Consider the following 26,772-nt stretch of genomic DNA (forward strand, 5'->3'; position numbering starts at 1 on the left):
TTCAAAATAGTACATAGAGTTTATTTTGTTCTCTCAACAGTGGAGTTGTTAAAATATGTTGTCATTCTTGATGAAGTGCAACAGTAGAAGGCAAACAGGATTCTTTACATGCTAGATAGTCACTCACACACAACCATGATTTGACTTGGCAACAATTCCAAATAAAACCATACTTGCACTTGACCTGAAAGCGGGTGCTAGCAATACACAGGATTGCCCAAGCAGTAAAAACACGTTCCTTTAAGAAACAGGGAGAGAACGCTAAAACCAAAATGCTAGGTTTCTCCTTTCCCCAATTCAAGTAGTTTTGTTTTTCTACAACAAATTCAAGTTCAAACTCAGAAATAAAAGGAAGAGTCCAGATAAAGAAGAATCATCACACTCCTGGGTCCTGGAGTGAGGGATGGAGACAGGGAACAGGGAAGCCATCTGTGTTAACCAGGGTGACTTGCATCAGCAGTGAATGACGTGGGAGCTGCCTCACTGACGTGGTCCTGCGTAACGGCCTTCGCTGGGTCCTGTGCCTCGACCCGCTCCAAAACTGGGTTTCTGAGCCATGCCTCCACGGGTTGGCGGTCCCCTTGACCCGCCGACCCTGTCGCGCGGTCCCCCCGGGCCTCTGGGGCGGATGTCTCGCCTGTCACCTTCACGAGCAGAGCGGGTCTTCTTTTCCTCTACGTTCAGGCGAACGTCTCCTCGCAGTTTAATAGGCTACAGCATAAAAGAAAAGGTCATTCTGATGATCCTGCGTTAGTCCGAACATCCTGTACTGCACAACATCTGAAAGTCACACATACCCGATTGCTGAGGATCTTCTGCACGGGCTCAGCATCATCAAATACCACGAATCCGAAGTTAGGCAGCTTACCACCACTGTTGATTCTCAGCTCAAGGACAGTGCCGTACTCTGTGCAAGAGAAATGAGCAGGCAAGTCAATGCAGGAGAATTTGATCATTTTAAAACCAGTTTTGAGTTGAAAAACAATGCTTGTATTGCTTACGTTCAAAGAATTCCTTGAGCTCGTTCTTATCCACGTCGTGAGGTACGTTTCCGACAAAGAGTTGGTGGCTGTCGGGATACCGGACCGTTCGCCGCACCTCTGACTCTCCACTCTCACCCTCGCGCACTGCTAACCAGAGATTACACATTAGACAAATGGCACTGCCATCTGCATATGATGCATGTCCTTTCAGGTTGCTGGAGGACCAGCCATGATGTGCTTTTAATTTAGCTTTCAATTTTGTGGGAGACGCTATTTATATGCAGAAATAAGGTTCATTACAATGCTCAGACTGCCTTAGGGAGCTTTGCCAGAGCCAACAAGATTGGCTAATTTTGCAATTTATCAATCAAGTCTTTTGTTTAAAAAAAAAAAAAAAAAAAAAACACAACACACCTCCTGGTCTTGCTGGTCTGTTGGCTGGAGGGGGTCCTGGTCTTTGGTCACGTGGCCTCTGGTCTCTCTGGGGTCTCTGTGCTGTGGTTTGTGTTTCTGCTTTTACCTCGACACGCGGCTAAGGAACACAAAAACACAATTAATCACTTAGTGCAATGAAACCATTTATAGTGGTTCCACACAAAAAAATAAAAATAAATACAGCCTATTATAGTATAAGCAAAATAGCCTCAAGGAATGTAGAAGAAATTTGATCCCGTCAATTAAAAAAAAAGAAACCCACTGTAGAGTTCATTTTATACAGCATGATCAGACAATGATCCTATTGATTTTGCAATTTGACGACTTAATATATTGCAGTTTCAAGACCGGAGGGTCACAGTTGTATAAGTGAAATAAAAAATAAAAAAAACTATATAAAACATACAATATTAAGCTACACAAAGTTACATAAAATTAAGTTAGGAGATTTTAAAATGGCCATCTACTTGCATTAAAACAAAGCAGTTATAAAGACACTTAAAGCAGAATTTCACTTCCAGAACATAAATGTACAGATATTCAGCCTCTTGTCATCCAAAATGTTAATGTCTTTCTTCAGTCGTAAAGAAATTGTTTATATATAGTAGACTTCAGTGGTGCCCATGAGTTTGAACTTCTAAAATCCAGTTTAAATGCAGCGTCAGAGGGCTCTAAACAATCCCAGCCAAGGAAGAAGGGTCTTATTTAGCAAAATGGATTAGTTTAAAAAAAATAAAAAAAATAAATAAATAAATCGTTTCGCTAGATAAGACCCTTCTTCCTCGGCTGGGATTGTTAGAACCCTTTGAAGCTGCATATAAACTGCATTTTACGACAGACAGACATGAACATCTTGGATGAGAAAAGGATGATTTGTGCTCTGGAAGTGAATCCTTTCTAAGCTAGTGTGCCCCAAAACAATGACAAAATATGCATTTAAAACATAAGCATACAAAACGTAGTCTCTAACTTCTGCCAATACAAATCAACAATTCTGATAACATCACCCTGCACTTCAGCTGCTCAAACGTTGTCCAATCAAATGCTCTCTAGAATCCAACGTGCCTCGCCCCCTACAGACTACATAGACGCTGAAGCTGAAATCGGTCACTTGTTCACAGAATTTGTATCTTCTGTATGGTGAATGGCATGTAGTGAACTATATAGAGGATAGGGAACGATTCAGACAGTGTAAATATGCATTCCATTGGGACGAATGAAGACTGGTTTCGTGTTGTTACACAAATCGCCGCAGCGTGCACACATCCTTCTCCGGTCCCTAGAGATGATAGCACGGAGCGGATCATATTTTCCGGTTAAAATTACAGCAAGCCATAAATAATGCTGCATGTTTCAAAGCACTTCAGTGGATCTTCAACAAATGAAAAAGCAACTTCCTATACCAATAGCCAGGTTAACCCTAAAACAATATTCCTCGAGAGTGACAGAGTTGATTGTGAACGTCTACCTGCGTAGATGGGACTCGGACAACATGTGGAGGGACTCCTGTGGCGGGGACCACTCCTCCTGGTGGGAGATTCTTGCTAGTGACTGAAGCCCATGAAGACGGCTAAAAAAAACGAAAACGCTTGACTTCACAGGTGATCTCACTTATCCGGTTTGTGATGACTGTACATCTTCACAAATACAGGTCTGTTGACACAAGAGGAACCCAAAAGACAGTGATGAATGAGGGTGGTCTTACCCGGTTGTCCTCTGGCATGGCGGGTGCCGTGTCAGCAGGTGTAGGCGAAGGGGGAGATCTCGGAATCTTTTCCTCAATGTGAACCTCTGGCTCGCTGATGGGCTCCGGTTTCAGCTCCACAGCTGCTGGCTCAGGCTCCACCTCTGCTTCTGGCTCAGGCAGGGGCTCTGGGGTTACGGACACCTCTTCTTGCGGGCCCTCAGGTTCAACGCTGTAAACACACAAACTTGTATGACGTTTGCATACGGTCACCCTTATTTCTAGAGGTTACTGTAAAGTTCCTCATGTAGCGACTGATCAAAAATGAAGTGTGATTTGTTTTGACCTACAACACACCTGCATAGCTTGCATCCTGCTTAACTACCAAACAACTAGATTAAATGAGCCACAGAAATTAATGCTAGTTACCAAGGTGACTGTTCGTAGTACCCAGCAGACTCCTCCTGGACCACTTCAGGTGAGTGCACCCGCTCCAGCTCCTCCACATCCTCCTCAGACTCTGTGAACAACAGGAGATAAATGAAATCATCTGCTCACAGCAAGAGCAACTGCAAGACCGATTACTCTGAAGATCCCCAAACACACTAATAATATCAGCTGCTCACCCTCAGGAGGTTCTGAATCGGAGTCTCCAAATACTTCATCCTGGTACCGGAAGATATCATTGTGTACGTAGAACTTGTTTGCAACTGTTCCCTAAAAGATTACAGCAAGATAAATAAAAAAAAAAAAAACAATGAATAAAAATTGGCCCTTATTTTGCCAAAAATCACAGTATTTTATGAGCCAACACTTGCACTAATCAAACACTGAAGATCAGAACAAGCTGATGTTACACAAAAACTGATTTAAGAGTTTTAATTCCAATGTTACCACACTTTTCCGCCACAGAATGTCTATGACCTTTTTAGTTGTGTGAGAATACTGTACAGGGACTTTTAATTGTGTTAACAGATGATAATAAATCTCCCATATCAATGGTGAACAAGTTCAGTTAAGTCAATAAATGGAAAAGACTGCAAATGGGGAGTGTAAGAATTGGACACTACAGCTAGCAAGAAAGCTTTTACTCTAGTCCACACAGGATCAATATCTAGACAATTTTTTTAAGTCCACACAAAATCACAATTGATCCCATATACTTTGTTAGAGCACATTACTAGTCTTGTGGAGAGCAATTCATCTATGTTAACCAAAGAAAACATTTGTTTTTGTAAAACTTGTGACCCTGGACCACAAAACCAGTCTTAAGTAGCATGGGTATATTTGTAGCAATAGCCAAAAATACATTGTATGGGTCAAAATTATAAAATGTTCCATGTAGATATTTTTCGTACATTTCCTACCATAGATATCAAATCTTAATTTTTAATTAGTAATATGCTTTGCTAAAAGCTTCATTTGGAAAACTTTAAAGGCAATTTTCTCAGTATTTTGATTTTTTTTGCACCCTCCAATTCAAGATTTCAAATGTTGTTCTATCCTATCGACTGATGGCAATTTTTTGGCTTGGGCAGAACATCTTTTCCTCATTCACCATTTAGTTTCTCTCTGAATTTCCAGTTCATGCAGACTGGAAGACTCAAATCTGATTTGTCTGTTTCTGCAAGCACTGTTTTTATTAAAACCTACCATGACGCCTGTCAACTCACATATTCACTTTTTGGGTTCTAGTAATTCATGCTTCGCTCTATGCAACCTCACATTTTAAATGATTTATGCCCGCACTGGCATATGTTCAAAGACAACAGTTTAATTCGCCCGAGGCCATGCTAACAATTCAATCTGATAACACATTTATGAAGAAACATTCATACCTCAGGAGCCAGAACAAACGTCTGCATGAACTTCCTCATGGGCTGCATGTTATTGGACAGCTCCCCCAACACTTGCACCACCACTCCCTCGTTCAGGGTGGCATGAGCATCGACGTGCCTGATCTTAGTGTGACAATCACGGAAGCTCAAAGCCATCACCTTCTTGTGGATTTCCTGTTCAGAAAGAAAAAAAACCTACATTGAGCTATTGCACCAAATCATAAACGGCATTTAACATTCACAATACTTGTATTAAAACTCACAGACTGCCCATAGACTGCTTCAACTGGTTTGCCATTGTTGTCCAGACCACCGTGTACGTAAGACGAGTTCTTGCCGTAAAACCTGAAAGACAAAGAAATGTTTAAATGTATTGCAATATTTCCTGCTACATTATAAAGAATTACTTCATATCCAGAATAAAAAAATATATATATATAATATATTGACCCCCTTGTCATACAAGATGTTCACTTCTTTCTTTGTTTAGTTGTAAATAAATTGTTTTTTTTTTTAATTGTTAAATTGTTCATTTTCACTAGATAAGACCCTTATTCCTTGACTGAGATTGTTTGGAGCCATTTGAAGCTGCACTGAAACAGCATTTTGGACGTTCAAACTCACAGGCACCATTGAAGTCAACTTTATGGTGAAAATCCCTGAAATTTTTTCCTCAAAAAACAATTTCTTTAGGACTGAAGAAAAACATGAACATCTTGGAAGACAAGGGGGTGAGTAAATTATCGGTTTTGTTATTTTTTTCTGGAAGTGAACTAATCCTTCAAGTAAGGGATTTCTGAAATTTAAATATATAGGTGGCAAATTCTTACCTGTGCAGGTAGTCAGGAGCCTGGTTCAGCAGGGTGTAGTACTGTCGGACAAACTCTCGCCCGACAAGCTGGGCACTTGGCTTCTCCATCACCATTTCTTTGGTCAACTGGTTTCAGCTAAAACAAAATGACTCATTAAAAAAATCACCTCCAATAAAGAAAATCAACTTTTTAACTACTCGTGTTTTTCCAAATCCATGATTTTTCTCCTGAGGACAAAAGGACCTGTCAGGATCCTTTCCTTTTGTGTTCCTCAAGAAAGAGTCATATGGATCTGAACATGTTCATGACAATTCACATTCCTGTCTGAGCCATTTTATTTATAGAGGTAAACTAGATATGCTGAGGAAAACCCAGAAAATACCGTTTAAGTGAAACCGAAACAAATCCCTTTGTTAAGCTCATCAAGATCTAGACGCAACGAGGCTGATAATGGTTTCTAAACATAAGAAATAGTCACACCCTATAAGAACAGCATTTAAATTCCTCGCAGATCGGCTGGTTTAGCTGCTCATCGTGTCGTGTAGGGTGGGACATTATTGCCAATGGAAAACTGAGTCTTGATCAGAAGGATCCATTGTGAAACGGACTTAAGTAACGTTAGGCCCGAACACCACACGCCGCGTTACTATCTTAAGACCGACTGCTTTGTGACCACACTGAGATATATGATGATCTTAAAAGCAAACGTATTAAAATTAATTGACAATTTAAGCCAAAACGTGATTTTCTGAAATCGTCATTGACAAATCAGACACGTGCCCAGCACTTTTGTCGCATAATCTTGGACGAGATGTTCCTTATCGATAGAAAATGACCAGATTATACACAAAAAATAAGTGTAAGTGGTTTTGAATGGAAATACAACGTAAAAGACGGACATTGTACTTTGATGGCTGGTCAAACGCGGGATCTCTCTTTGACGGAAATGTCGGTTGGTGGTGAGAGAAATGCTGCTAAAGCTAATCCTCAAGAGCGTCGACCAACAAAAGCCCACCCAGCGGCCTAACGTAAGTTTTACCGTTTCAGACGTCGATTAAAGCGTTTTATTTATAATCCGAGTGTTTTTATGATGAAAACCGGCGAAATCGCACACTTGTATAAAACAAAGCCGTCACATAAAGCACATGGCTATTAGCTGCGCACAAGCTAACAGATAATACGTGCGCTAAGACGATTGCAAAAAAAAAATAAACACTATATATTAAAACAAAAAATTAACTTACCAAGAGGGAATCAGTAATGTGTGTTGTGGTTGAGTTTGAAGTGATTTGAGTGAAGCACCTCCTGCGCCGGTAGCTGTGAGGCTTTAGCTCAGACACTAGCAGCAGCGTGTGTGGCGAATTGCCGGTTTCACATTAGCTCTTACTAAATCAGCGGTCCGCCTGATCGCAGAGCCAGCAGCCAATCAAATCGACAGAGTGGATTCGCGCATCCATTCAGAAGTCGTTCTCTCGCAAAGCCCACCAGATGAACCAATTAACGTCGGCTATACGGACTGTTCGCAACCTATTGAAAACGAGAGTGAAAGGAAGGAACAGACCAAGGTTGTTAGGCCCGCACGGACGTGAACAATGTGGAGAATAACGTTACGCAGCAGCTGCTCGTGTTGTTGCTTTGCGCATTTTTGTTTGCGAAACTAATGAGTTGCCAGGTGATGCCTTGGCAGATTAGAAACTGTACAGTATATTCAGATACCCTTCTAAGACATGTGAGAAAACTACGAAGAAAGTATTTGGGTGATTCTTAGAAGACAAACTACAATGCATGTCTTATTTCACCTCAGAAAGCAAGGCATTTTTTAATTATTTTCATTACAGCTGAACACATTTACCTCATTTTTGTTAAAATGCTAAATAGTACTGGTAATATATTCTTTGCAAACTTGAATTTATGCTGATTAACAAATGCTATGATATATTCGTTTAGCTAATTAAAAATAAAGGTATAATGATTTTGCTTTACTACAGTAAGAATTCTAGTAAAATAAAAGAATAGTGTAGAATCAATTTAATGACAACTGTGGGGTAATTAATGTCCTAAAAAATTCAGGAAATGCCCTTACTCTTTTGTTTGTTTGTTTGTTTATTTTTCTTAATTAATTAATTACTTAATTAAGTATGTATAGATATATGTGACCCTGGGCCACACAAGTTTTAAGGAACATGGGTATATTTGCAGCAGTACCCAAAAATACATTGTAGCCTATAGGTCAAAATTATCTTTTATGCCAAAAATCATTAGGAGATCAAGTAAAGATCATGTTCCATAAAGATATTTTGTAAATTTCCAACCGTAAATATATCAAAATAGTAATATGATTAGTAATATGAATTGCTAAGAACTTCATTTGGACAACTTTAAAGGCGATTTTTCTTTCAATCAAATATTTAGATTTTTTTGCACCCTCAGATTCCAGATTTTCAAATAGTATCTTGACCAGATATTGTTCTATCAATGGAAAGCTTATTTATTCAGCTATTAATTTAGAAAAACATTGACCCTGGTTAATTGGTTTTGTGGTCCAGGGTCACATATTTGTTTTGCAAACTTGTATTTATGCTGATTAACAAATGCTATGCTACGTTAATTTAGCTTATTAAAAATAACAATATAATGTCTTTACTGCAGTAAGAATTCTATTAAGTATATATCATAGAATAAAATTAATGTTCAGAGTCAATTTAGTAATGACAATTGTGGGGTAATGTCCTAAAAAAAATTACAATTCAGAAAATGGTCCTACTCTATTTATTTATTTGTTTACCACAAAAAAGCACACAGTAGCCAAAATATTGTATAGGTCAAAATTATTGATTGTTCTTTTATGCCAACAATCTTTGGCATAATAAGTAAGGATCATGTTCCATGAAGATATTTTTTTTAATTTCCTACCGTAAATATATCATAACATAATTTTTGATTAGTAATATGCATTGCTGAACTTTATTTGGACAACTTTTAAGGCAATTTTCTCAATATTAAAATTTTTTTTGCACCCTCAGATTCCAGATTTTCCAATAGTTGTATCTTGGCCAAATATTTCCCTGTTTTAACAAACCATACATCAAAGGAAAGCTTATTTATTCAGCTATTTATTATTTATTTTAAAAAAATGTACCTTTATGACTGGTTTTGTGGTCCAGGGTCACATATTTCTTTTGCAAACTTGAATTTATGCTGATTAACAAATGCTATGCTATGTTAATATAGCTTATTAAAAATAACAGTATAATAGTTTAGCTTTACTGCAATAGGAATTCTAGTAAGTAGATAGCGTAGAATAAAATTAATGTCTGAGGTCAATTCAGTAATGACAATTGTGGGGTAATTAATGTCCTAACAAAATTACAATTCAGAAAATGGTCTTACTCTATTTATTTATGTTCCTGATATATGTGATCCTGGACCACAAAACCAGTTTTAAGTAGCAATATTTGTAGCAATAGCCAAAAATACATTGTATGGGTCAAAATTATCGATTTTTCTTTTATGCCAAAAATCATTGGCATAATAAGTAAAGATCATGTTCCATGAAGATATTTTGTAAATTTCCAACCGTACATATATCAAAACTTAATTTTTGATTAGTAATATGCATTGCTAAGAACTTTATTTGGACAACTTTAAAGGCAATGTTTTCTTTAAATCAAATATTTTGATTTTTTTTTTTTTTTTTTGCACCCTCAGATTCCAGATTTTCAAATAGTTGTATCTCGACCAAATATAATCCTATCCTAACAAACCATATCAATGGAAAGCTTATTCAGCTATTAATTATTTATTGAAAAAGAAATTGACCCTTATGACTGGTTTTGTGGTCCAGGGTCACATATTTGTTTTGCAAACTTTAATTTATGCTGATTAACTGGTATATTTGTAGCAATAGCCAAAAATACATGGGATGGGTCAAAATTATCGATTTTTCTTTTATGCCAAAATCATTGGCATAGTAAGTAAAGATCATGTTCCATGAAGATAATTTGTAAATTTCCTACCGTAAATATATCAAAACGTGATTTTTGATTAGTAATAGCAATTTTATTATTTTTTTTAATATTTAGATTTTAATATTTAGATTTTTTTGCACCCTCAGATTTTATATAACAAACCATACATCAATGGAATACTTATTTATTAAGCTATTTATTATTTATTTATTTATTAAAAAAAAAAAAACTTATGACTAGTTTTGTGGTCCAGGGTCACATATTTGTTTTGCACATTTGAATTTATGCTGATTAACAAATGCTATGCTATGTTCATTTAGCATATTAAAAATAACAGTATAATAATTTAGCTTTACTGCAATAATAATTCTAGTAAAAATATAGATATTGAAAAATAAAATAATGACCAGACTTAATTCAGTAATAAAAATTGTGGGGTAAGTAATGCCCTTAAAATAAAATTCAGTCTTAATGGACCTACTTGTTTTAATTATGATTTATTTATTTATTTTTCCTCATATATAGGTTCTTCTTGAGATTCACCCATTTGGTTGCAATGCCACAGAAGAACCAGTTTTGGTTCCACAAAGAACCATTCAGTCAAAGGTTTTTTAAAGAACCATCTCTTTCTTACTTTTTTATAATCAGAAGAACCTTCCTTTGCCACAAAGAACCGTTTGTGAAACAGAAAGGTTCTTCAGATGTTAAAGGTTCTTTATAGAACCATTAAGACAAAAAAGGTTCTTCTATGGCATTGTGAAGCACCTTTATTTTTATGTATACTTGGAGTTTTGTAAATTTGTAGCAGTGATTTTTCTAGTGTTTATATATATTTACACATAATTGCCTTGAACTGCTCTAGATTTATTTTATTTTAGATATTATATTATATACTTGCTAGATTTCAGTATATTTATTATGTTTATTACAAATTGTGATTTAAATATGAATATTTGGAGATAATAAAATGTCCATTAGGGGGCGACACGCTTCTCATACATGCAACAATTTGCGGTTGAAAACGATACAGATCATTTGTTTGCATTTTTAAAGGTATATCTACCAACAATCCATGACTATCAAATCCCTGCAGATTATCACCAGCTTTCATTTGTTGAATTTAACTAAACATTTTCTTTTTAAAACAGCTTAACAACTAGAGATGGACCTTGTCTGTTTGGACACTGTTTGTATTGGATCAAGATCAAGATGAAGATTTACCAGTAAGATTGGACTGCAGTTCAGCTAATCTAACAAAAAATATTATTGCAATCAACTAGGATGTAAAATAAGTTTACGCAGACTAAATATAGAAATACATTATTTTGTATTAATCTGTTCAACATGTTCTGGAGTATAGTATATTCCTGTCATATGCATCAATTCTGTCTGATAGAAAATAATGTATTATATATTCACTATAAACACTGGTGAAATCTATATTGATGTGTTAACAAAAAGTATGGACACAGCTATAAAATCTTATTCAACATTTAGTAAAGAAACAACTTGCTTCAGTCAATAGTATTTCTTTAAAAGACATGCTTGTATTTCAGGTTTACATTAAGTGTATAATATATATGTTATGAAGTCTGAGCACAGGTTGTTTAAGGAGTAGTGATCAAAGTAAAAAATCAAAGGGTTAAGGCCAAAAATGCCATAAAAAGAGCCCTGATATTTAAAATGAGCCTAAAAAATACACTGTTCTGCTTTTTGTTTTACCTTTTCTTTATTGATATCGAACATTAAATATATTTTATAACCCTTATTCCAAGTCTGTGATGGGCTTCTGTATTTAAATCTGTATTTGCAGGCAAGCATAGCTGGAAAATCAAACGTTCTTTGGATGAAAAGACTAAAATCAACTCGAAAACATTAAGAAATCAGTCTCAATAATTTCTGACACTGGTAGCGAGTGATACCATATGTCATAATTCTAATCAAATCAGCTAAAATACTAGTCTATTTATGTTCTAGTGATTCATGTTGAGATTTTAGGGCTTGTGTTAGTAATGCAAACATTTTTGTGATCTGTTTTCAGGGTTAAGAAGGAGCAGAGACGAGTGTTTTCCCCCCTCCCCGGTGCAGAAGTGGGCTGGACTGCAGCACAGTGTTCTGGCTGGAGCTCTGCCATTGTTTGAGATTCCTGACGCGAGTGTCTGGCTGGAAGGGTAAGCCTGGTGACTGGGTAAATCCTGCTCTCTCTAGCTCTGCTTTCCCATGACTATGTATCCCCACTGAGACCATCAACTATTTTTCCCACTGCTTCATGCGATACAGTACATGCAACACACTTAAAACTCAAATCTGCTTTAGTTTGAACAATAGTCGAGCCTGACTTAGACTTAAAAACATGAACATAGCATATGAATAAATAGTTTGAAACATTACAGCACATAAAAAACAAGTTTTGTGCTTTTGGAATCTAGAATAGTGTAAAATATTTAAGAAAATATTCTCCATGTGAGACCTTTGATATCTTACTTTAGTTTTTATTCTGAATAATTGTTAATAATTATTAAAAAAGGGCAGTTTCAGTTTGATTTCTTGACATTTTTCTGCATTTAACTGTTCAGTCCAACCAGCATTATACAGTTAAACACAGTTAAACCACATTGGTTCGTAGGCTTAAAAATAATCCTTTAAATACAGGGTCTTAAAATATATTTTTTAAACGCAAGTCAAAAAGGAAATTACGTAAACATCCACTCCACCCTCGAGGAAACTACTAACATATGTGCTCCAGATTTGTAGCCCCATTGACCATGCAGCATTGTTTTCTTTGCTTTGTTTATGTAGTCATATTCATATTTACTTCAATGCTAAAATTATGCTGGGTGCCTGAACACAACAAATGATCTGCAAACATCATGTTTGACAATGTTTTTCATTTTGCCCATAGCAAACATTAAAGTATAAATGGTTTATGCAATTATATACCTGGGGAAAACAGATCAAGATAAATGGAGAAATGCATGCAAAGATTGAGTTGGAGATTTCAGTAGCTTTTATTCATGTAAAGAGATTCATAGTGCTCACATTGTGGCAAATACTGCAAATGTATGTGAACATGTCGGAGGGAGAAAAAAAAAAAATCTCATCCGGCGAGATTCTGTCCTCTTGATTTCAAATAATATTTCCTTTTATTATTCAACTTTTAAAACACTCAACATTTGGCCCTGATTTCTGACAGGAAACAATATGCAAATAAAAACATCAGCCTGCAGATATTCAGGGCTCAAATTAAAAGACGTTTTCAGATTTAATAAAGACATCAAAACAATAAATCCACCACCAAAGAGTGCAACAAACAAAACTAAAAGTTTATAAAGCAAGCAGAAAGAACATTTATTTGGAAACTTTATTTTGTTTTTTGTACATTTCCACCATCAAACTTACAATTCAAGCCCTGATTCTGAGTGTAAAAAACATTTGTGGATCCATTTCCAAAACAAAAAAGTGTTGCAACGTACATAGTTCATCATATTTAACTCTCTCTTTAATACAGCCTGTCCAACAGATGCTTGGCCAACTTAAAAAAACGGGTAGCGTTTAATCACTTATTGTGATAGTTACTGTGGATTGTGCACTTTTTTTTTAAACATTATGAATGTTTAGTGGTATATGCAGGTTGTTAGAAATCGCAATTAGCACCTTTACTTTGATTTTAACTTAAGGGTTAGCACCTCGCCCCGATAGTAACTAAGAAGCGTCAATGGCAGACGTGCTTAGATGACAAAGTCCTTGTCGACATCCTCTGAAAACAGAAAACAGCTAAAGTTAGTGAATAAATCGAACCAAACATATTAAAAATATGAACGGCAAGTCACAAACTCACGCTCTTTGATTCCAAAGCAGTTGGCCCATTCCTCAAGAGCGATGTACTTGTCTTGGTCAGCATCGCACCGCTCAAAGAAGCTGGTGGTGCAGTGCTCCATTGGGATAAGAGGAGCGCGCAGAGGAGCCAGCTCAGTGTGGGACAGGAAGCTGATGTAACACAAAAACACATGCACTTTTAAATTAATAACTTTATTTAACAGCTTCTGGTACCATAACACTTAACTAAACTATCAAGGTAATTTCTGCTGTGAAAATGAGCTAAACATACCCATCAACAGGGTGCTGGTCAAGCTGGCCAAACTGCCAGTGAACGGGGAAGATGTACATGTTGTAATTCTTTTCGAAGTCCAGGGCCAGAAGGTCCAGAGAATGATCACCAGCCTGCAGCCTCTTCTCATTCTCGTAAATCTTCTTCACCTACAAACACAGCATTAAGTTTCCAGGCAATTTAGAAGTTTTGCCATCTGGATTTGACTATATTGTTTCAATTGCACTTTGCACATTTCCCTTCCTTAAGATAAGGCTGCTGTTGAACTTTAGTTAAAATTTTGTTTACATTGTTACGTAGAGGACAAAGGAAAATTCTGGAGGCTAAAAAAGTTTTGCAACCCAGGCTTATTGGAAAAACGTCCCTGTGGTGGCATTTCTGCAAAATTATATAATGTTTCTTTTTGTATGTTTTGTGATACTTTTAAAGAAACATCCAGTAAGTTGCTGCATGAACATAAATCTAGGAAAGCATTATTTATTTTGGGGGGGGAGTTGTGTTATAAAAGTCTGTACCGCATGCACTACCGAGCAAGTTTACTATGTTGGAAACCAAATGTCCAGTGAGTCGTGCAAAAAGTTTAATGTTCTATCTTGTTTGATAAATTACATACCACCTAAGCAAGACCTAACCGATGTTAAAAATGCATTAACTAAAGCAACCATGCAGTTTTAGCTTGCTTCTATGTCTTTGAGGTTTTTTAAATTTTGATTTATGTTTCACAGGACTGTACCAGGTGTGCTACTGAGCAAGTTTACAGTGTTAGAAACAAAATGTCCAATGAGTTGTGCGAAAAGGTTAATGCTCTATTGTGTTTGAACATAACATACCACCTACACAAGACCTAACCAGTGTTAAAAATGCTTTAAATAAGGCAACCATGCAATTTTAGTTTGCTTTTACATGTCTTTGACGTTTTTTAAATTGTGATCTGTGTTTCATAGGACTGTACCGAGTGCACTACTGAGCAAGTTTACAATGTTAGAAACAAAATGTCCAGTGAGTGGTGCAAAAAGGTTAATGCTCTATCGTGTTTGAAAATAATATACCACCTACACAAAACCTAACCAGTGTTAAAAATGCATTAACTAAGGCAACCATGCAATTTTAGCTTGCTTTTACATGTTTAAACCGTGATTTTTTTAACCCTGAATCACAAAACCACTCTTATCGTATTTGTAGCAATAGTAAAAAATACATTGTATGGGTCAAAATTATAGATTTTTCTGTTATGCCAAAAGTAAAGACCATGTTCCATATAGATATTTGGTAAATTTCCTACCATAAATATATCAAAACTTAATTTTTGATTAGTAATATGCATTGCTAAGAACTTAATTTGGAAAAATTTAAATTGAATTTTTTTGCACCCCCAGATTCCAGATTTTCAAATAGTTGTATCTTGGCCAAAAATTGTCCTATCCTAACAAACCATAAATCAATGGAAGGCTTATTTATACATCACTTTCACATGAAGTATAAATGTAAATAAAAAAAACAATTACCCTTATGATTGGCTTTGTGGTCCAGGGTCAAGTTTACTATGTTAGTATAAACAAAATGTCCAGTGAGTCTTGCAAAAATTTTAATGCGCTGTCGTGTCCGAAAATAACATACCACCTACACAAGACCTGACAGATGTTGGCATTTTACTGCCTCTAGTGTTTATAGCTGGATACTGCAGTGAATTGTATGCATAGGTATGTTTTTAATGAGTAGAGTTTTGCAAAAATGTACGTACAGGCACGTCTTTCCAATGAGCCTATGCTGGCATCTTAAAAGTTTTTTCATGCTATAAAGAGCAAAGTTTGACTAACCCTGAGTTTCTGCTTCTCGGTGAGCAGGTTATTGTCTTCATCGCGCTCGTACAGGGTCACCAGCACGTTCTTGAGCCAGTCCCTCATGCGCAGGGGAAACTCGTTCAACTCGTTGTCCATGCAGGGGGCAATGTCTGAGGGAAAATTCAAACATTAAAACAATCGATTTTAAATAAATAATAAACGAACAGCATGCCTATGGCACATATTGTACTGTTATACTCTCAGAATCTAAAAGGGGCCAAATTACAGCCCTCTGGCAAATATTAGTGTCATAGCTGTTAGAAACTAATTCGTTTATGCCAGAAACACATTTTCTGAGACACCCTGCTTAGCAATGAGACTACACCACAGCGGGAGCTCCATTTGAGCCCTTCAGTCCCGACTCATCCCATCAGGCGTACAACTGCGGTGGATGAGGAAGATTTAGGGGGATTGGGTCTGCTTTGTGAAGCAGCACTGGCAAGCTCAGACTCGTCCTATGCTCAGTGTTTGGAGGGGGCAACGGGGATGCCTCAAAGCTACAAGCCATCAATCACTCCAAAGCACTCAATTCCACTTACGAGTTTGTTAGTGGTCTAGATTTTACTTTCAAAACCTGCCTTGTTTTACTTCAATGTTATGTACTCACATTTGCAGGGTCCGATGTAGTCCAGGTGCAGCTTGTGGCCCTTCTTGGTACCCTCCAGGGCGCACTTGGTGGCAAAGAAGTGGCAGGAGGACTCGTAGGTCTTGTTGTCAGTGCCACAGACCTGCAAAATAAAAGCCGTAAATATGAGCAGCCATAAATGCCACAGCTGTCACCTTGACAGGTTAGATTTCCCCACGGTATTATACCAATGTTTGCTGACATTATTTGCCCAATGCATAAAGCAACATTTCAATCAATCTGCTCAAATGCTGTGCATGTACTCCTAGGCATTGCTGTCACTACACATGTGGAGACATGAGACAGATGTGAAATGAAGGAAAAGACACGCACATGCTCGAAATCTCCAACTGGGGCGGGGCAGGTCAGAGGGTCTTGGCACACGCACATGGGCTGGTTGCTGTCATCAACCTCGCACACTTTGCCTTTCTTGCAGTGATGGTTTAGGCAGGGGTCTGTAAGGAGAAAACATTTTTTATTCCTTTAAAGGGCATATATTCAAAAATGTTCTCCAACAGTGGATTTACATTTCTTACTACTTAGATATTTTGTGGTGGGCATGTGGCTGGAAGACTGGCACTGGAATCAACTCAGTCCTGGATAACCATAGTCTGTCTGAACGCATAATTACAGCTGTCTACTTTTGACTTAGCTGCAGCCTGTTATTACCCATAGTCTTGTGTGCTTCTACAACCTACTTCTATATAATCTGTGCACGTTATCACATAACTTGTACACAGAGGACAGAAGACATACTGCAAACAGCAGATAAATCTCTCGAGAGGAAATAAATGTATAACTTTGGTGTATGAAACAGCCTCAAAACAATAGCAAATAGTTTGAGGTGTGGAAAAGACATTAAACTCACTCTCAGCAATAACATCCTCCACGACTTCAATGGCCTCATCAAACTCTCCGGTCTCCACCTGGACTGGGTTGGCTCCCACTTCCAGCTCCTGAATCATGAGATAGAAAAGTGTTATGGCTATGGCCTGTACAACCAAACCCAGTTTTAAATAACCGCTTTCCTCTTTTATGTGAGGAAAATATGTAAATGCTAAACTTCAAATAGATCAAATGGGAGTCAAATGACCCACATTACTGCACAGCTACAACAAGAATTTTGCTTTTGTGTTCAACACAACTGGCATCTGTGTGCACATGTGGGGAAGCAATGAATTGTAATTAGTCCCTTTCAGATATATTTTCAAACTTTATGGATTTCAGTCCCCTAGGGGAATGTAACAGGAAGCTGAACATGTGCATATGTAAACACATCTGGTCCCATAATGGGGGCAAGTTGTCTATTTTTGGCAATGGAATGGCTTGTCAAGGCTTCTTAAAAATGCAGTTTGGTCTTAAGGAAAGTTTTTTTTAAAGATTTAGTATAACATACCTCTTCAACAACTGGCTCCTCTTCAGCCTGTAAAATGAAATATAGATAGACTTTAGTCAAAAAGCAACATTATAGAGAGCATTACAGGCATAAAAATTATCTTTGGCCTCTTTTCTTCATGCAAATTCTTTTATATACTATAATGGTTTATTTAATTATTTATTTTGTTCCATTTCAGATTTACTTACTGGAGCAGCCAGAGTCTTGCCAGCGAGGCAGAACAGGAAGAAGATCCAAACCCTCATCTTGAGTTTCAGCCTAAGCAAAAATAAAAACTCACATCATCCTCTATCTCCAACACCAAAACCCTAAGGTAATCTCAAGGATTTACACTGCATGTTAGTATTACGCATGTAATGTGTGTTTCATGGAGTATGAGAATTGTAGAAGACAGATTCACACACATACATACGTTTTATGTGGATTGAGATCAATAGTACATCAGTTCGAGACATCAGGCTCTGAACCACACGCGCTCGGGCCAGCGACCTGCTCTGTATGCTCAACGACGGATAACTAACCTACAGAAGTCAGTCTCTCCAGACACAGAAGCTGATTGAGATAAGAGCCCAGTCTGTCTTTGTTCTGCTAGCTCGACTGCTTTCCTTTCGCTCAAAGAGCGTCTGGAAGACCGACTGATGTGATATGTTCTCCGTGAGAAACGACACTCTCCTGCGGGAAGATAGGGGCTGTTTGTCTGAAAGCACTCATTCTTCTGTCCATTTTCTCTGTACCAGAGATCCCTCTTCCTTTCCCCTCGTCTCTCTGTTTCAATATAGATATAGTTTGTTTATGGCTGAGAAGTTCAAAGCAGCCATAGACAGACCATCACTGGGCGATTCTATCTACTTGTGCATTTTTGGTGCACTAAAGATCAAAACGCAAACACAGTACAAAGGATACCCTGCCTTTTCTGAGTATGAAAGGAGTTATTGAGATGCTAATGTTGCATAAAAACTGTCATGACTGTGTTTGGTTATTGAGGAAGCATCCAATCGGCTAAGTTCTTGTTGCAAGTATGATGAATATGCATCATGACATATTTGGTTTTTGACTTTGTATGCAATTAAAATCAAAGCTAATTTACACCCCATCAAGCTGTGGTGGGCTGCTTTTGTGCATTATTGGATAATGGGTGGGATTACTGCATATTATCTGCGCGTTCATAATTGGCCGACTTGTAGAATTCTTATGGGAATTAAGGGGTCTTCTTGAAACCACTGACCTGAATATAATTTGCCCAGCAACTGCTGAGAATCTCCTTGGCTTATTGCTCAAGGTTGAGAAATGCCTTGTTCCTTCAAGGAAAACCCATAAAGTGAGTTAAAGTTGGAATGAAGTGTAAATTTTACACTAATGTATTTTCTCATTGTGAAAATTTAGTTTTTTAGTTCTTGTCATTTTCAAAGAAATTGGCATAACTTGACCTAACAACAGACTTTTCTCTGGTGAGGTGACGTATACTGGATTTTTGCACTGACCAACCACATTTGGTTGGTTATGTTGTCAGATGTGGTTTTAGGTATCCAATAACCTTTAAATATGTCATTAAAATCCATAGATTAGGTTTGGTTTTTGAGTACATTTGTTGGTCATTTCACTGAAGAGCTCTTGTAAGTGCATGACGCTTGGTCTCTTGTATTCAGTACATGACAACCATGTTAGCAGGTGTGTGAACCCTTCAACAGCCCTTCAATGTTTTTTTTTGGCAAAGGAAAAGAAGGTGGCCGAGGTCAGACGCCCCGCGTCTCTAGACTTAAACATGGAAAACTACAGAGACTCTGTCACCCTCTTCAAATGTTGACGTCTTAAAACGTGGCAGACAAAGAGTCTTTTCGCTTTCCGTTGACAAAAACGTCCTACTTTAACAGGCCGAGGCTGTGTGAGTCATAAGACGAAGGAAATGACCTGACATCATGTCCCGTAATTAATTTGGAGGTGTGCTCTGTTCCTTTCGGGAGACGTCTTGGCACGTCTATGCAGGTCATTTTTTTGGCTGAAGTAGAAGTCCATTACTTTGGTGGAGTCACTTTAGAGCAAAACAACTTATTTTATTTGGAAGGTCGCATTCAAAATCAAACAAGCCCGAGCCGAAGGAAAGTCAGCGGTATAAAGGATGCCTTTTCAACCCAGTATTTAATTTAGAGTTTAGTTAGGTAAGCAGGTTGTGGGGCGTAAACCAAGCAGGAGGAAAACATCAGCTCAGTACTTGCTGTTTTTTTCCAAAAAGTCATTTTCCAGAAGCTCTGCAGACGGAGGTCTCTCTCTCTCTCCGGAGTGACAAAACAGGTGGTTCAATCTCTAGATAAACAAATGAGCTGCAAAACAGTATCCACCACATTTGATTCGCTGCCAGTGGGTCTCTTGCAAATTTAAATACTACACAATACACGGCATCTGATTTCCCTAACAAACACACCTTTGGTGTGCTTGCTCTAATATCATCCCAGGTAGTCTTAGTGTATTAAACAGAAACAGAATAGCATCATCAGTGCCCAGTGCTTGGACAGAGGGTTTGTCATAGAGGGCATGCTTGATTTATGGAGCAGGAAGCCACTTGGCATGAGCAGTAAAACCTCTACCTGAGCCACCTGTCCATTACGGCACAATTACTCGCTTGCATCTGTGTGACGTTTAGCGCTAAAGAGGAAAACAGACTCTTCTTCTTATTGAAAGCTCCCTTGAAACAAACTGTGCAGTCACATCTGAGTTAACGTGACAAAAAGTGGGGTTTCAAACTAATCTGTCTTGACATGCAAATGCTGAAAAGCGCCAAATCAACTCGGTTTTTGTTTCGAAACTGGAAATGAAAACTCATCTCTCTGGAACCCGATCTTGTTTTTTTGTAGTAATGAGGAATTGCTTTTACAAAGCTAAACCTTGAAATCAAGGTGGGAGAGAAGAGGAAATTGTATCCTCTGCTGAAAAGGAGCACAAGGGACCTCTGAAGTAGACAAAAGACAGTCCAAAGAGAGTGACTGAGCAAAAAAACATCCATGTAACCCGAGTTAACAATCACCTGACCTTTTTAAGTCGCCCACCCTTCCCCCCCTGCCGCTGTTTGTAAGTTAAACCGCTTTGTTGTTACAGCCTAGCTGTCTCTTTATCCACTCTGTGAGAAAGGAAATGAATTTCATCCTATAAATATAAGCATATCACCTTGGAAAGACCTTATCTGTGGCCGAGAAAATATGACTTATTCATTTATATTCCTATCTGATCCTCAAGGTGAGCGAGAGTCGTGAGCCACAGAGTTAAAAATGGGGTTAAAACTAGATCCACGTTCCTAACCTGATTTCAGTTTCTACAACTTTTTGATTCACTAATCCATATGTGTTGTAAATATAAGCCTGATTTGTAGGGTTTACAATTCCCTTGCACACAGAATTGATGAAAAACACATTTAACCTTTTCTATTTCACCCAAAGGCATGTAAAACGTTTCAATAAAATGGTTATTTCTGCCATCTTTCTCAAATGAAAATCTTTCGGCACACCGGGGGGAAAATATTATCCATGCAGTACCAAGCGTTTCTCATAAAATCTTGTCAGATATTGTTCCAAATGCATATATATATATATATATATATATTAAATCGAGCATTAAATGTAGCAATTAAGTTTTATAAATCCAAAAGTTTTTCAACTTAACTTTTATCTTTAAAATAGCAAAAAAGGCCCTTCTGGCAGCTGTAGGTTGACAGTTTATCTTCACACGATTCTTGTTTGTCTACAGCAGCGACATCTGCCTCAGTTCGAAATGGTCTCAAACAGCTGGTGAAAAATCGCCATGGAAACACGCATTCCTTTTGATGGGAGTAATTGGAAGGGGAGGGGTCTATCGGGCTGACTCTCTCTCCCTTCCCCCTTCCATCCCTGACTCTGTCTTCACCCTTCTGCTGCATATGTGGCACACAATACCTCAACATTGTGTTGCTCTGAGCGTTTCACTACACGGTTTAGGTTAAAACTTTCAATACGAACATTTGCCTGGCATTCATTTTACAAAGATTGTATCATTATTAAATGCAAAACATAAAGTTTATATAAAACAACAGACACCTGTTTCTAGAGTTTCAGAAAGAGGTCAGTGTTTTCTGTAAATCTGTGCTTTCGTTATGTGCACATGCCATCTTTAAAACTGTAGAATTTTCTTAACATGCAAGTAGGACTAAAACAAAAATCAAACTACTATCAATAAGAATTGTTTTGGAGATGAGTTTTAAAAGTATTAGTAAATCAACACTTGACTGTAAGACTTTAATATTTTTTCTTATTCAGTATTTAAGAATGAGAAGGTGACACAAATGAACAATCTTACCTTCTGTCCGTCTAACAGAGAAGCCAGAGGAGAAGTCAGCTGGGGAAAGAGTCTGAAACTATCTAACAGCAACACAAGTTCACACAGAAGACATTTGCTGTGGGCAGGTCCAGTCAACCCCCTTCCCTTTACTCGGTTAGGGTGGGACGTCCCACAGTTAACTCTGTGTATCCATCTCACGTGGACCTGTATACTCAATGTATACTGTCTAGCACAAGCTTTTAACTAAATTTATGTTTAAACTTTACGGTAGGCATGACTTCGTTTAATAGTTTAGGAAACCTAACTGCGTTGTATCATAACTTTTTATTTCTAAAAAAACTAAAAACAATATTTTAGTTAACTTAACTGAGTTGGAAACTGCTTCCAATTGAGTGAACATAGGCCGACATAACAGGCCAAATCTTAATTTGTGCTTGAACCACAAAAACTCTCCCTTCCAGCTAAGTATTATTGAATTAAGCTTCATGTCAGATCATGTAGGTCAGTGCTGAAGCAAAGGAAGAGTGAGTAACAAAAGAAAACTGGTTTGGGTTTGTCCGCTCGGATGTGCATTATACTCTTGTTAAACTAAAAATCCCTAAAAAAGTATCATTGCTTTAGTTAGACTAAAGTTTAAAACGAGCACTAAGTAAAATTAAAAACTATTGATAAGAAGTATTTTTTTTTCCTTAGAAAAGCACCAATATAAAAATAAATAAATATATAAAAGCCATAATATAGGCCTATATGAATCTGTACTTTTTATGTAAGGGAAAGATCAAATGTATTAATGATTTTATAAATCGGTTGCTACTTTGACAATAGTAGCAACAATATTTGATGCAAGATTCTTAAGTGTTATTATACGCTATATATGTGACCCTAGACCCCAAAACCAGTCATAAGGGTAAATTTGTTTTGATTTATACATCATTTGAAAGCTAAATAAATAAGCTTTCCATTGAAGTATGGTTTGTGATAGGACAATATTTGGCAGAGATACAATTATTTAAAAATCTGGAATCTGAGAGTAAACTAAACTAAATATTGAGAAAATCGCTTTTAAAGTTGTCCAAATTAAGTTCTTAGCAATGCATATTACTAATCAAAAGCATTTTGATATATTTATGGTAGGAAATTTACATCTTTATGGAATATGATCTTTACTTAACATCCTAATGGGTTTTTTTTGCATGAAAGAAAAATCTATAATTATGACCCATACAATGAATTTTTGGCTATTGCTACAAAAATGAGTAACGTGTTTTCTTCATCTTTGTTTTATCAAAAAGAAAGCAAAAAAAACCTGGACTAGAAACGTCTCTGGTGTTCAGTCAAATAAGATCAAATGAGTCAGTGATTTTCTGCATTGAATCTCTGTCAAACACTTGCTGTTAAGTAAGTAAACTCATATATGATCCTAAAGAGCACAGCTTTTAACATATAATCTATAGTGACTCACTGCAAATGTAGCATGTTTTTCAGACGGGCAGCACATTTTTTTACTTTTTTGGGCAGAGGGTGTCAAATGGTTGAATCCTCAGAAAAAAAAAAATCCGGTCTGAGATTTTAGGGGCCCATCCCACTGTACTGTCTCTTAGTTTTGTATGTCCTGACCGGCAGACTAAACTAATCACGCCTACCGTTTCATTACAGCTATGAGCATCTGCCTAAATTCACAGTTCGCTCTGCTATAGATTGCTAATGTCTGTTCTTTCTCAGTGTACAGAGCAGTAAGGAGAGAAACATCTGGATGAGACAACGCAGGAAAAAAATAGTTTCTCTGCAACGTGGCATTTTCCATTCTGGCCTCTGCAGACACTGAAAGCAGGGCCACGGAGGAGGTGTAATTATTCTATGCACTGCAGACGTGGCGCTGTCTGTGGGATCTGAGAAGATCACAAAGGGTCACAGATTCCCTGAAATTTATAACAGCAATTGAAACACATTTCAATTTCAAACGCATTTCTATTACATAGGATATAAAATAGAGGGAAAAAATAGAATGCATAACAGAAACAAAAACCATACAGTATATATACAGTATAGAGAAAGCAAAATTATAAAATGTTTTTTTAAACATTTCTTTTCTGATTTCCTTTTTTAGAATCACCATAAAATTATTATTAGAAATGTTGCAAAAATATTTCACTTTACACTATTTAATATTGTATGTTTTGAAAATGTGTCAAAATATTGCATCACAAATGCTGGCTCTTGATTTATTTTGAAAGAAGCCCTCTTTGGTTGGTTTACGGGAAACACCTCTCTTGGGTTCTGACCGAAAATAGCTAGATTCTGAATTGCACACCAGACGGTGGGATTTCGACCACCATTTCCTCAATAAAGTTCCACAGGCTCTAGATTCACATCCTTTAAGGAACAAGGTCTCTTTTCATCCTAGTTCCTGTTTAGACTTTATATAAACTGGACCAGAAAATAATATTAACACTGGACAGGAATATATCATCACACATTAGTTTACTGTACGTCTACATAGGAGGATGTGTGCATAAATCATATGCTTTGTAGAGCAGGTTCAGGTGGCTTTATGCTGATAAAGCTGAAATATAATTAAAACTGTTTGAGTTCAACAAATTATGTAACTTATAACGTCAGTACATAAAGCAATACGTTTTCACCCTCCAAAAAAGTTGTGATGGCAAGTACAACGACAGAATGTGTTTGGCAAGAGAAACCTCTCTTTGTCATTACATCAGCTGAAAGGAGCCCACACAAATTGAATGTGTCTTTTGACAGTGAACCATCTCATTGTCTCAAGAGCTACTCTGTCATTTGGAAATGGACCCCATCATCTACCAGTGTGGCTACTGTGTAAACTACTGCCACAAAACACACACACACACACTATTTATGAGATCCAGGTGCATAATATTATAGATACTTCAGTCTAGAAGTAGACTTTGAGGACAGGTCCCTTGTTTAAGGACACTGGTTTTTGCTAACTTGAATTCCTTGATTTTATAACCTTTGTGTCCTGTACACAAAACTTCTCACAGCCATGAGGTATATGAATTGGCAAAGTCTTGCATATTTATGTAAGTGTTAATGTACAGCCATCCTGCTATGGCAAGACATTTTGACTTTTAATCACTTCCAGGAATATCAACAATTATATTTTTTATGTTCAAATTTTTACTAGCACAAATGATAATTCTTGATATCAGAAATGGAATTTTCACTAGTAACTGTGGGAATTCTTCATTTCAGGAATGGAATTTTGACTAGTGCAAATGATCATTCTTGATATCAGAAATAAAATTTTCACTAGTAAATGGGAATTCTTGATATCAGGAATGGAATTTTCACTAGTAACTGGGAATTTTCGATATCAAGAATGGAATTTTGACTGGTGCAAATGATCATTCTTGATATCAGAAATAACATTTTCACTAGTAAATGGGAATTCTTGATATCAGGAATGAAATTTTCACTAGTAACTGGGAATTTTCGCTTTATCAAGAATGGAATTTTGACTTGTGCAAATGATCATTCGTGATATCAGAAATAAAATTTTCAATAGTAAATGGGAATTCTTGATATCAGGAATGTAATTTTCACTAGTAACTGGAAATTTTCGATATCAAGAATGGAATTTTGACTAGTTTAAATGATCATTCGTGATATCAGAAATGAAATTTTCACTTGTAAATGGGAATTCTTGATAACAAGGAATGGAATTTTCACTAGTAACTGGGAATTTTCTAGATCAAAAATGGAATTTTGACTGGTGCAAATGATCATTCTTGATATCAGAAATAACATTTTCACTAGTAAATGGGAATTCTTGATATCAGGAATGTAATTTTCACTAGTAACTGGAAATTTTCGATATCAAGAATGGAATTTTGACTAGTTTAAATGATCATTCGTGATATCAGAAATGAAATTTTCACTTGTAAATGGGAATTCTTGATATCAGGAATGGAATTTTCACTAGTAAATGGGAATTTTCGATACCAAGAATGGAATTTTGACTAGTGCAAATGATCATTCTTGATATCAGAATGGAATTTTCACTAGTAACTGGGAATTTTCAATATCAAGAATGGAATTTTGACTAGTGTAAATGATCATTCTCGATATCAGAAATGGAATTTTCATTCGTAACTGGGAATTTCTTGATATCCGGAATTGAATTTTCACTAGTAACAATCTCAATTTTAATGTTAGAATTTTTACCAGCACAAATTTTAATTCTTGATATCGGAAATGGGATTTTCACTAGTAGCAGTGGGAATTCTTGATATCAGAAATTGAATTTTTACTAGTACAAATGATCATTCTTGATATCAGGAATGGAATTTTAACTAGTACTTATGATAATTGTCGATATCAGAAATTTTCACTAGTGGGAATTCTTGATAGAATGGAATTTTCACTAGTAACAATCTGAATTTTAATGTTTGAATTTTTACCAGCAAAAATTTTAATTCTTGATATCAGAAATGGAATTTTCACTAGTAACACTGGGAATTCTTGATATCAGGAATTTAATTTTTACTAGTACAAATGGTAATTCTTGATATCCGCAATGACATTAGCACTCACAATACGTACAAAGGTAAGAATTTAATTTCTGTGCGTGATGGTGTCATTGTTGATATCAAGAATTCACATTTTTACTAGTTAAAGTAAAAAGCTTTATCATTTTAACTAGTGAAAACTGAATTGTTGATATCAAAAATGAACAATCCATGATTAAAAGTCAAAACAGCTTGCTATAGGACCTATATCAGGACCTGTACATGAAACAGAT

The 26,772-nt window shown here is 36.7% G+C and overlaps 2 protein-coding genes across 3 annotated transcripts; both read right to left on the reverse strand.

Annotated features, from left to right (window-relative positions):
- On the reverse strand, nt 1-7,127 carry LOC141288179 (ras GTPase-activating protein-binding protein 1-like). Of its 2 annotated transcripts, none has more exons than XM_073820278.1 (12): nt 6,997-7,127; nt 5,771-5,887; nt 5,204-5,285; nt 4,941-5,114; nt 3,729-3,819; nt 3,532-3,622; nt 3,124-3,334; nt 2,887-2,988; nt 1,398-1,515; nt 1,002-1,127; nt 798-907; nt 1-711 (listed from the first exon to the last, which is right to left on the reverse strand). In XM_073820278.1, the coding sequence occupies exons 2-12, from the start codon at nt 5,863-5,865 to the stop codon at nt 481-483; spliced, it is 1,431 nt and encodes a 476-aa protein (XP_073676379.1). In that variant the 5' UTR covers nt 5,866-5,887; nt 6,997-7,127; the 3' UTR covers nt 1-480. The 2 variants fall into 2 exon arrangements, with proteins under 2 accessions (XP_073676379.1, XP_073676378.1); XM_073820277.1 differs by having other exon boundaries at nt 1,002-1,130.
- A 5,916-nt stretch (nt 7,128-13,043) lies between these two features.
- On the reverse strand, nt 13,044-22,085 carry LOC141288540 (SPARC-like). Its single transcript, XM_073820698.1, has 10 exons — nt 22,011-22,085; nt 17,879-17,948; nt 17,691-17,717; nt 17,163-17,250; nt 16,628-16,749; nt 16,277-16,397; nt 15,646-15,779; nt 13,829-13,977; nt 13,559-13,707; nt 13,044-13,477 (listed from the first exon to the last, which is right to left on the reverse strand). Exons 2-10 carry the CDS (start codon nt 17,933-17,935, stop codon nt 13,449-13,451), a joined length of 876 nt encoding a protein of 291 aa, XP_073676799.1. The 5' UTR covers nt 17,936-17,948; nt 22,011-22,085; the 3' UTR covers nt 13,044-13,448.
- Between the last annotated feature and the right edge of the window lie 4,687 nt (nt 22,086-26,772).

This window comes from Garra rufa, chromosome 16 (assembly GCF_049309525.1).
Source record: "Garra rufa chromosome 16, GarRuf1.0, whole genome shotgun sequence".
In the NCBI taxonomy this organism is placed as follows: Eukaryota; Metazoa; Chordata; class Actinopteri; order Cypriniformes; family Cyprinidae; genus Garra; species Garra rufa.